Consider the following 11,906-nt stretch of genomic DNA (forward strand, 5'->3'; position numbering starts at 1 on the left):
GAAAAGTTCCCGGATTTGAACCGACCGGGGATCGAACCCGGGACCTTGAGCATGGTAGTCAGACGCGTTACCGACTGAGCCATCGCGTTATAAATTATTTCTTTTGAGAATGAACGATGCCGTGATGAAATACATTAGACAAGTATCAAGAGTTTTCAGGTATATTGTTGCTTATTAAGTTAAGTTGGTGTTTTAAGTCCACTTTATGCACAGTAAGGCTAATCGGGACTGGGTCTACAGTTTAAAGTGGGATCCGAACCACTATGTGCCTCCACCGGGTATCGAACCCAGGACCTCTTCATTACAAGGCGAGGACGATACCACTGCGCCATCGAGGAGGCCCATTGTTGTTGATTATTAAAAGTTATAACGGGTGCGATGAGGATATTTGCGCTCTTCCTTAATACAAGGACATAATTCATTAACAAAAACACAATAATTTAAGAGAAAGTGAATGGAATAAAGAAACAAAGCGAAAAACTAAAATCAGTACCTTTTGATTGAAGATGAAATTCGTACAAAGAGCAATGTGAAATACATCTAAATCCTAACATCACTACTATTGATCTTCAAAATTCGATTAACCTATTCACCATAGCCATCCGTGCTACTAACAAGTAAGCGTCATCGCAACTGCAAGGTAGACAGACTTACATGTAGCGGGATGTGCTATCAGGAATTGCAAACTGGTGCTGCATCACATACTTCGGTTCTTTTAGGACTTGGCAATCGATCTGCTTCTATAACAGGGCACGTTCCCTCTTGCAATATATTATCTGATTGGAAAACAATATACAGGAACCAGCCGGGTCGTCCGATATCAACACTGAAGTTCCCACGTTTAAATCCCGTTCTTATCATGGGTTTGCAGGTGTCTCTTCTTCAGTTTCATCTAATAAACATTTATCCCCATCGTCGCGATCAGAGAAAAGGGACGCAAGATAACAAATATGCAATACAATGTACAGGCACAAGCTGAATAATAAGATCCAGGAGGGTTTCTTTCTGCCTTATTTCGGAACACGCGTCGAGGGAGAAACTGGCTGACAGAATAAAAATGGAGTTGTATTTTCTTTCATTCAACCGGGGGAGAGCAAACGACGAAGAAAAAGCAAAGGAAAAATAGGAGAATCCATTGCCAATTGGCTGATTGCTGGCCTAAGGCCTCTAAACGCTCTTCGGCACGAAGATCATGGGGATTCCCTTTGGGGCATATTTAAATACTAGTTTCCCTAAGATGGCAGCTGCTCTCAACGAGCAATTGAGACAGAAGCACATGCAATTTCTGCATTCGGAGCAACAGGAGAATATAATCGACCGGTGCACCAATTCACAGAACTCCACCCCATTCCAATACCGTCAGACGAGATCTTCTTTTGAAAACTTTTTTTTTTTTTGGAGGTTTCGTTCAGAAATGGATTCACTGCACTTGCTCTGGAGTCCCTCGGTGGTATGATTTTTTTTTTCAAATGTTTGAATTTTGTTTTGTAATTTTATAGTTAAAAGTGTTTCATAAATATGTCTCTTAATAAGGCTTTGGAATTAATTTGAATAAGCTTTCAAATATAAACGAAACCTTAAGTCCCTACTATTTTCGGTCTTTCATGTATAGAGGTTTGACAATTGCATTCTTTTCCTTGCGTAAAATATTTGCCTTTTGGACATGTATCACACTTGATATTTTAACATATTTTTTTCAACTGATTTTGTATTTATAAGATGACATATTTATTACTAGACTGTATGATTTGAAATGAAAATACCTATCTTGAAATCGTAGTTGTTCCAGTAGTATTGCAAATAAGTCACGTTAAAAATAGCAACAATTGCCTATTTATTACTAGACGCTCAGATTACACTCACATGGTGCCGTAACCGTAGCTCCATTATTTAAATGTTTATACTGTTAGAAGATACCGTAAAATTTACAATACTAAACTTTTAAAATGTAGCAGTCTGCTTATTAATTTACAGAAACGGAACGCAAACCGTTTATTTTTATGCGCGTATGGTCAATGACGTCATCTCTCTCTGAGGTACGAGGGTGGATTGAAAAGTTCGTGGCCTGACCTAGAAAATGAGAAGATATTTGGATAAGTTATGTTTTATTTTTCCACGTAATCCCCCTCGAGGGAGATACATTTACGCCACCTCTCCGGTAACGCTGCTATACCACTTATAAAAAATGATTCCTCAAGGTCTGCAAAATACCCCAGTACAGCACTTTTCACCTCTTCATCCCAAGAAAATCGCTGACCCCCAAAAAAACTTTTTCATTTTTCCAAACAGGTGAAAGTCCGAGGGGGTCAGATAAGGCGAATAGGAAGGGTGCGGCAACAGTTCGAAGCCACAGGAATGAATTTCTGCCATGGATGCAAGGGAGTGTGAACGCGCGCATTATCCTGGTGGAACAACACCTTTCTTCGCAGCATTCCCGGCCTCTTAATTTTAATTTCCTCGCGTAAACGTCGCAGCAGGGTGCAGTAGTATTCAGAATTGATAGTCTTTCCTTTTTCCAAGAAAACCATTAAGATAACGCACCTAGCATCCCAGAATATTGATGCCATAACCTTGTTTGCCGACAAAACCTGTTTGGCTTTCTTTGGGGTAGGAGATCCTTGTCGTTTCCATTGCTTTGATTGTTGTTTTGATTCCGGTGTATGATGGTGCACCCATGTCTCGTCCATAGTCACAAATCTGCCAATAAACTCCTCCGGATCACTTTCAAACAGTTCCAAACAATCACGGGAAAGGGTGAGTCGAGTGCGTTTGTGTTCAACTGAAAGCAACTTGGGTACCCATCTCGCAGACACCTTAGAAAACCCTAAATCGTTCACGATAATGTTTTGTGCTCGCTCATAGGAAATACCCACAGTCTCGGCTATCTCACGGATTTTGATTCTGTGGTCACTCAAAATCAGGCCACAAATTTTATTGACATTTTCTGTTGTGGTCGACGTTGCAGGCCTGCCACTGCGGAGGTCATCTTCAATGCTGTTTCTTCCACGCTTAAATTCAGCCACCCACTTTTTCACCATGGAATACGAGGGCGCGGAGTCTCCAAGCGTCTCTACCATGTCCGTATGAATTTGCTGTGGTGTTAAGCCCTTTTTATGCAGGCACTTAATGACAGCGCGATGCTCTATTTTCTCCATGTCACAAATTTCCGTCACTTCTGCCCACTAAAAGTCCTCACCTGAAACAATAGAGCAATGAAATGAAATGAAATTTTACACAGTGACTACCAAAGGATATAGCTATGCAACTAATGTATGAAACTTAAAATTAAAAGCTTCCTTCCTACTCAGGCCACGAACTTTTCAATCCGCCCTCGTATCTAAATTGAGAAGTAGAGATGGTGCTGGTAACCGCTTGAAATATTAAGCGGAGACACTCACTCATACATGGTATGTATATAGGTGCTCAGTACAGCATTGAGACACATAAAAAAAATCAAATTTAAACTTGAATATTTTACTATATATGAGAGTAGACAATAATTATAAATAACTGTTATGTGTAACATAAATATATTTTCAAAAGCCTCGATTATGAAAGTTACATTAGCTGCAGTTAGCTATGTAATAGCAGTTAATATTGTTCCAACACGTAAGGGAAACTATAGTTGGATGCCAACGGGCATTGTCAAAAGCGACATATTCACCGCGCATGTGCGAACAACAGACAGAAGCGACAGGATGCACGATACTGAGAAAACGAGCCAGTCCGAGCGACACGTACAGTTTGTCGTGTATTTCCGTTTCGAAATGCATTGTTACTGAGGATTGGCTTTCAAGCGACAGGTACTGTTTGTCGCCTGTTGCATGTCGCTTGTCGCATCTGTCTAAATCTCCCATAGACAGTGGCGGCGATTGAGTTCCAAAACTGGGGGGCAAAGACAGTATATTTCCGTTTGTAAATAAGGTTTAACATAGTGCAGGTGCAAAAGTGTAGGAAAGTGGGGGGCAACTCCCCTCCATCGCCCCTCGTAATGACCGCCACTGCTCTTGGTCCGTCAATTCTTGGTCCACGTTTTTTTTCAAAGGGTTTACGTTGAAAAATAAGCTTACTATAAGATCTTGCGATTGATTTATTGATTGAGTTTGAGTTTTAAGTTCACTTTATGCACAGTAAGGCTAATCGGAACTGGACCTACAGTTTAACCCTAGCTTACCCTCGGGGGGAAAGGGGTCTGTGAGGCCCACCACCTCCATTTTTACGATCTTTCAACTGAGAAAATTTGTATGAAAATTTTATAATAAATTACAGTGTTCCCTAGAGTGCTCCCAATATTTCTGTATTACTTTCGTTCATTAAAACTTGAATGGAATAATGTACAGAAGCAGGATCATTGCACTAGGTGGGCCTATCAGGCTCCCATGGGCGTCGCCAGAAGTTTTTGCAGGGGGGTCTGGCAAATGATAAAAGTTGAATAATAGAAAATAACAAGTATTATTAACACGGCTATAAATGTTATTTATACGAGTACAATAATGAATATTATAAACTAAAAAAAATACATTTTATTCGAAAGACGAGTGAATACCAGCACAACTATTTTCTAGGGCTGAGCCGATACCTATACCAATGAATCGGTATCGGCATCTGTGAGTATCGATTGATTTTCTATTACCGATACCATCCGATATCAAGGATTTTCAGTGGCTAGAAGATCGGGCAAAGGCAACAGCTCGTCTCAACATTTGTCCTTTTTAAATGTTCGTTCACCCTTCCTTGTGACAGATTGGGAGACCAGCACAGGACATTTCATAGATTTTCCTAGAAACACTGGATAAAACCCCACCCTCCTGGGAAGCAGATGGCAAGATCAAAGGCATGGGTAAGTGAAAGATGAACACAAACGTGTCTATGAAGTCATGTAACTGCTTAGTTAACACTGTGTGAAAAAAAACATCCATTGCCAATTCTTGCTTGAAGCTCGTGATGGTAAGATAGGTGGATGTTTTTAACCCCACTGGTCAGGTATTTGCGGAGTTCTTGGAAAAGAGGGATGAAGGTCACTGTGAAATTAGCTTTGTTTTATCTACGTTAAGGGGAATCAGGAATTTATACTTATCCTCTTCACTTCTGTCTTTCGTCTGACTCTGCCGGTATTGGCCAATGATGGCTATTTATTTCCGCCGAAAGCCAGCCCCCGTGGCGGAGTGGTTAGCACATCGCGCTACGACGCCAGGGTTCGAATCCCGGCCTGGGCATGGATGTTTGTGAGTGTCCATTAATAAATTTCATCACATCATCACACATCCCCATCTTCACAAATTTAGCCAAAAGTGGCTCATAAAGCGAAGTAAAATCAAGCAAATCAATCAGTCAATAATTTCCGCCGAGATTAGATTGAGAACGTACGGCTTTGAATGACAGTACTAAGAAAGATAAGCTAATCGGGACTGGACCTACATTTTAAAGTGGGGTCAGAACCACTATGTAATAACAATATTTTTTTAGTCAAGATAGAAAGAACAATAAGTATTAACGTGTTCTTTCCTCCGTTTGTTAGCCTGTGGTTACATAGAACAATACTCCAAACGCATCGGAGAAATTAAGTACTAATTAACTAATTTTCATATTATTACAAATTATTATATTAACGTATTAAATAGAAACAATTTTTTTTGGCTCCCCAAATTATATATTTCTAAATACATGCCTGGTAATATGACGAGTTAGTAAGACTCGATAACTAGCCTTTGTTATTTTGTGCTGGAATTATACAAGTATCGGTATCGGCATGGGTATCGGTATCGGCATCGGTATCGGTATCGGCATGGGTATCGGTATCGCCATCGGTATCGGTATCGGCATGGGTATCGGCATCGGTATCGGTATCGGCATCGGTATCGGTATCGGCATGGGTATCGGTATCGGCATGGGTATCGGCATCGGTATCGGTATCGGCATGGGTATCGGTATCGGCATCGGTATCGGTATCGGCATCGGTATCGGCATCGGTATCGGCAAATGGTGGTATCAGCTGAGCTCTACTATTTTCTATTATTTCTTTTGCATTTTATGCAGTTAGTATCTAAAATGCATTTTTGATTAACTTTTGCATGTCTCGTTCAAGAAAAGGTTTTAAATGTTAGTGTTTTTTTCTTCATAAAATTTGCTTTGTGACCTCTCACCTACAACTGCAATTATTAGAATTTTGAAAACTATGGAGCCATTTGTTCCTTGGAAGACATAGTAAAATATAACCTGGTTTCTGTATTTTTCACTAAATGTTTTCGATCCAGTGCATTTTTACTTTGATTTTTCTGTGAGAATACTAACTAAATTAACTTTATTTCTGTTCTTAACAATAAGAGTAACAAACTCTCGGCTGTCTTGTATCTTTAAATGAACGATGTCAATTTCCAGGGGGGTCCACCGACCCGTTCGACCTCCCTCCCCCTCCCGACGCCCATGCAGGCGCCATCTTTGAATGCGTGTTATTCGAGACACTAATGCCAGTGACAGTGTACAATTAGTTGGTAATTATGGTATATTTTGTAATTATTATAATTAATTTACAAATGCCCTTATAAACAAAGAAACATTAATAAAAAAATATGTTTTCTGTGTTTCATTGTTAAATATGTGTGTGGCACTCATCCACATTGGTTATTTCTTATTAAAGATTGTCATTTTTGTGATTATTATAATTAATAAATAACTGCATATATACAATCAACAAAGAGCAGTTATTCAATAAGAAAATGGTTTCTTGGATGTTAGTGATGAAAAAGTGTGGCCCTGTGGACCCTCAGGTAAGTAAGTCTCTCGTACGGAATGGACAAGCTAGGGTTAAAGTGGGATCCGAACCACGATGTGCCTACACCGGGTATCGAACCCGGGTCTCCTTGATTACAAGACGACGACGCTTCCACTGCACCATAAGGTTCACAAGAGCTTACGAAATTAAGACATAATCGCATGCAGGTGTTCGTGCCATATAGTGGAGACACGTGGACTCTAAGCCAGCCTATAACCTCTAACATCATCAAGGGGTATTTTTTTGACCTTAGCGACACGGTATAAAGTTTTTTATTAGAGAATCGAGGGGCAGGTAGTCATGAGGCAACCCTATCGGGCCCAGTATCTGGTACGTGGGGGTTGATGGGAGAATATATTAACCCTACCCACGCGATGCACGCAAATGACACCCCGAGCATCTTGCACTAATCCCCTTGCCTCCATTAAAACTTATTTAAATATATCTCTCTCCTGGTGGCTGATCTCAGAAGTTCAGGACCACCCGTGAGATTCCCCTTCGCGAGTTCAAACAACAGTTCATAGGTGAGTCCCACCTTACCTTGTTGCAGCACGCCCACTTGTGATGTGGCGTGCAACAATGAGGCCGATACGTGTGCACATTTATCACAGTCTTCCGTTGCAGCATCTCTTAATGGTGCTTCTTCTATTAGTTTCGCATTACCGAGACCCCATCGGTGTTTTTGTGTACTATAGATTCGGATAGGTGGATAGAATTGTGATAAATGCACACACCTCTCGTGGTGTGTTACGAGAATGGCATTCTAAGTTACGCTCCAAATATGGTAGAATTGACTTTTTTCATGATATGATGTTGGGTGTACCAATAAGGGAAGGAGAAAATCACTACATCCTTTTCGGAGACAGTTTTTGCTACAACATGTTGAAGATAATTTTCACATTTCATTCTCTTAAAGCAACCTATACGGTTTGAATTGTTGTTTGAAGTTCACTTTCTGCACAGATAGGCTAATCGGGACTAGACCTACAGTTTAAAGTGAGATCCGAACCACTGTGCAATGTGCTTCCACCGGGTATCGAACCCGGGAACCCTTTATTACAACCGATGGTGGTCCTAGGATGTGCACATCACAACATTTAACCTCTGTGGTGTTAAAGCAACACATATCAATGGTTGTAATCAACTCAGTTTTGATTCCAGAAGCCCAGATTTTTCTTCTCAGTGGAACAAACATAGGAAGGCCAAGACGAAGATGGAGGGATAACGTTGAGATGAACCAGATGAGAATTTTTACCACTTGTTTTCCAGGGAGAGGGGCAAGCGCCCCGCTGGATACGTCCATGTCAGGTTCAACGTTGACTAAAACGAGGTTTGTATACTTGAATTTTTGTTTTAAATCGACTTTAAGTACAGAAAGGCTAATAGGGACTGGACCTACAGTTTAAAGTGGGATCCCAACCACTCTGCTATGTGCCTCATCCGGATATCGAACCAAGATGTGGTGTGGGCCATTGTCTGTTTCACTTTATCGCCAGTGCTTTTTCGCTGTGGAAGGAATATTGTTACGTAAAATCTTACTTATGATTATTGTATTTTAATTACAGCTTCTTCAGGTGTAATTATATTTTTCTAACTGTTATATCACAACTTAAATACAGGGAGCCTATAAATTCTGGAACCAATTTCACAAAAACCGATGTAAAGATAAACTATTGTAACGAATAACTAATGTGTAGAATTTCGTAAAAATTCATTAGACTGTAATGTAAAATATACGTAAAATTTGTATAGAAGTGCCTTTTAGTAACATTTTTGACAATTATATCTCAGCATTAATATTTCGACCACTGAATACATTTATTTTTAATGGTTCACAAACTATATTATGTTTAAGAAGATAATAAGATCTCTGTAGCTGTATATCTCATGGGCAGGGCCATCTAGAAACAACAATGAATCGTGAATTCGCGTATGGCCAATCAAATAAAATGGTGTCCGGTCCCCCAAGAGAAGGTCCATGATCTGACTGATAACCGAAAATATATTACATTCTTTTTTGCCGTGTTGTAGATTTCATTTTCCCAAGTTTTAACAAGATTCCCATAAATGTTGCAATAATATCACGTGGCGCAACAGCCCGTGATGGCCAGGGCCTACCAGATTACTACCAGCCTCATTCCCACCTTTCGAGGTGGAAGATCATCCAACCATTTTCGGGATGTGACGTGTGGTCAGCCCGACGAACCCCCAGGGTTGTTGTAGATTTCTATGACCGGGTTACGCTACTCATTCATAACTCACCAATATCCTCACGGTGGTAGGTGGCAACCGGTCCCTTACGCAGGCCAAAATCTCAGGAGAAAAGTTGTTATGTTTCCCACCTAGGAGACTCGAACCTGTGCGCCTCTCGTAGCCCAAAGCATGACGCCTTAGACGGTGAGAGACAAATGTTTCAACTGCTTATTTTTAATTTTTGTCTAATCTTTTGTGTTAATTTTTTTGTGAGCACTGTGTCATCTATTTTTGTCGTTCTCCATAATGTATGAAGCCCGATTTCTACACCCATCTTTACTATTTATTTATAGAGACATATAGAATTTATATATGACGGGCAAAAAGAGGTGAAGTTATCCCATGCACATTGCATTTGTATGTGTCCGTTCTGTTATTAGCGCCTCTTTTATGCCACTTTTATGAAATCGCGACGATGAGGATGATTGATGATGGTGGGACACTCATGTCCACGCCGGGATTTGAACCCGAGAAGTTCGGTTGCGAGATCGAATATTGTCGTTGGTTCACTTCCCGTTGCTCTGTTTACTGGACGCGTTCTTCGCTTTGTTTTGCAGCACATAATGTGGCTGATTGTACCTGTCATTTATCACAGAATACGTGTGTTCCTTGCAACATGCTACTCATCGCTTCACGATATGAAATGATGTCACAGATGCGAACAAATATTGGGTTGGGTTGACAGCATTCAGGCGGCAAAATCATACACACACACACATGTATAAATAGATAGACAGTGGGAGTGGTGGTTGATAATGACCCAGGCGTCACGCGTACCTGTAGGGGCGGATCCCTGCGCTACAACTCCCCAAAGAAGTCAGAGTAATGTTTCAATGAATCATTACCCAAGTTAATAAATTAAGTTCGTTGTACGTTGCTGTTCCTCCAAACTGCATGGAGGAAAACGTAGCTAAGTGCACAACGACCTTACACGAAGACACTGCATGCAAAAACTAGTTCAATTCTCATTTTACTTATTTGCCAAATTCCACCTCTCCGTTTCAACCCTGGCTCCCTCTTCGTTTCCAACGTTTTCTTTTTCTTTTTAAGACTCCTTCCCGGACTATCTGTAATTTGGAGGATCAGGCAACAATGATAATGATAACAATAGCGGAACGATTTCACGGTCCGGTCCGACAACTTCTTTTTATCTCGAGCAAAAGGAGCCCCCCACCACCACTAAAAAAAAGGGGCACCACCCCCTTTACCCCCTCATCTTTTCTGCTTACCGGCGGAACGGGAATTATTACACCTGCCCGCATTTATGCTGATGTCTATTCATGCCATAGAGACAGGTGTATCCAATTTAACCACGTGTTTTAAGCACACACACACACGCTCTCGCTAGCTCAATCTTCTAACACACACACAAGCGAATTGCTACACATGCAGAGAAGAGGGAAGCGGGGGGGAGGGTAGGGTAACGGTTGCGGAAACGCTTTTGCCTGTCAACTCTTTTCATTTGGGTTATTTGGTCTCGAACGTGGTGGTTTTTCGAGAGGTGTAATTTTTGGTTTGGTGCGTAACCGCATCGTCCGGCTGAAAGAGTGATTATATGGACGTCTGACGCAAAAATTGCACCCGAATTCTCCATTTTTCAGCTTTTTTACCCTGCGATGCTCATCTGTTTTCGGCGAACTGCATGATCGTACATTTGTACCAAATAAAGGAAGATTGCAACATGGGTAAAAAGTGAAAATTCTGATGTCAAGGAATTACTTGGTTCAATGCTCCATTATTGGCCATACACGTGCATTGATGTGGGTAATGAAATGAACAAAGAATTTTCGGAGAGAATAGTCTACCTTATTTATATAAAATTTAAGTTATGTAATAGAGAGAAATGTAAAATGAACATGAATTAATATACACTACAACAAGTTTCACTCATTCCCATCGTCGTTGGCCTCCCGTATGGCGCAGTGGTAGCGTCGTCGCATTGTAATCAAGGGAACGGCGTATTTACAAACCCTATAGTGTTGAAGAACCAGAGGTATATAACGCTTTCTTATTGGCTGTGTGCACCGGAAGTGTTTATGTTCCGTGTCCAATGTTCCTTGCTTCTTCATTTACAGCAAAAGTATGGAAAAATAAGCCTTGTGATTATATAGTAATAAAGTTTGTAATGAGATTGTCGAAATTATGTTAAGAAATATACGTTTATATAATAAAATATAATGTTTAAAATGCTATACGTTGGATATACATAATTTTCTCAATAGTCATTGGTAGTTACAATGTTTGCACTGATGTGGCTTTAAATAGAAAAAATCATTCACTTCAAGAAGAGTTCTGATTTCTGTCTTCTAAAACATTAATTTTGCTAAAAAATGAACCTTAGTGCAAATGGGTTTTTTATCTTGTTGGGATGGATATCTGAAATCTACACTGTTAATTTGAACCCTGCCATCTAGCGTTAACTTGAAGGAACGCTGCATCAACTTCCGGAATGGCAGCCAATCAGTAGCCAAATGTCGCTGGAGGTTCTGCAGTACTATAGGGTTTGTAAATACGCGTCCCGGTGGAAGCATATAGTGGTTCGGATCAACTTTGCGATGTACGCTTAAATTCATTCATTCATTCTATTATTTTGGACCTAACAGTTTTTAAGCCGTTTTTTGTCCATTATAACAAACATAAACTACACATAATTGCTTTACAATAAAAATATCCTCTCTTTCCCCCTATTTCATAGAAATTAGATTAAAGAAGAAAAACGTTCCCCTTGACAATTGCATGATACACCCCTTTATTAAAAATGTTAACAAACTATAACCCATACGAACATCTGTATTGACATTGAAACTTCACAAAGTTATTGGAAACAGAACCTTTAAATTACATAAAGTTTTGTATAAGGCATTTCTCTCTCTATTATATT

General features: G+C 40.2%; 1 protein-coding gene across 1 annotated transcript; it reads right to left on the bottom strand.

Annotated features, from left to right (window-relative positions):
* Positions 1-2,306: 2,306 nt before the first annotated feature.
* On the bottom strand, positions 2,307-3,077 carry LOC145985671 (histone-lysine N-methyltransferase SETMAR-like). The gene has a single exon (XM_083119741.1). It carries the CDS (start codon positions 3,075-3,077, stop codon positions 2,307-2,309), a length of 771 nt encoding a protein of 256 aa, XP_082975867.1.
* Between the last annotated feature and the right edge of the window lie 8,829 nt (positions 3,078-11,906).

This window comes from Lepisma saccharinum, chromosome 3 (genome assembly GCF_977018435.1).
Source record: "Lepisma saccharinum chromosome 3, izLepSacc3.1, whole genome shotgun sequence".
NCBI lineage: Eukaryota > Metazoa > Arthropoda > Insecta > Zygentoma > Lepismatidae > Lepisma > Lepisma saccharinum.

What these genes read in the sequence shown, in the direction of transcription:
- LOC145985671 (XM_083119741.1), bottom strand. Translation starts at nt 3,077, where the DNA reads ATGGTAGAGACGCTTGGAGACTCCGCGCCCTCGTATTCCATGGTGAAA.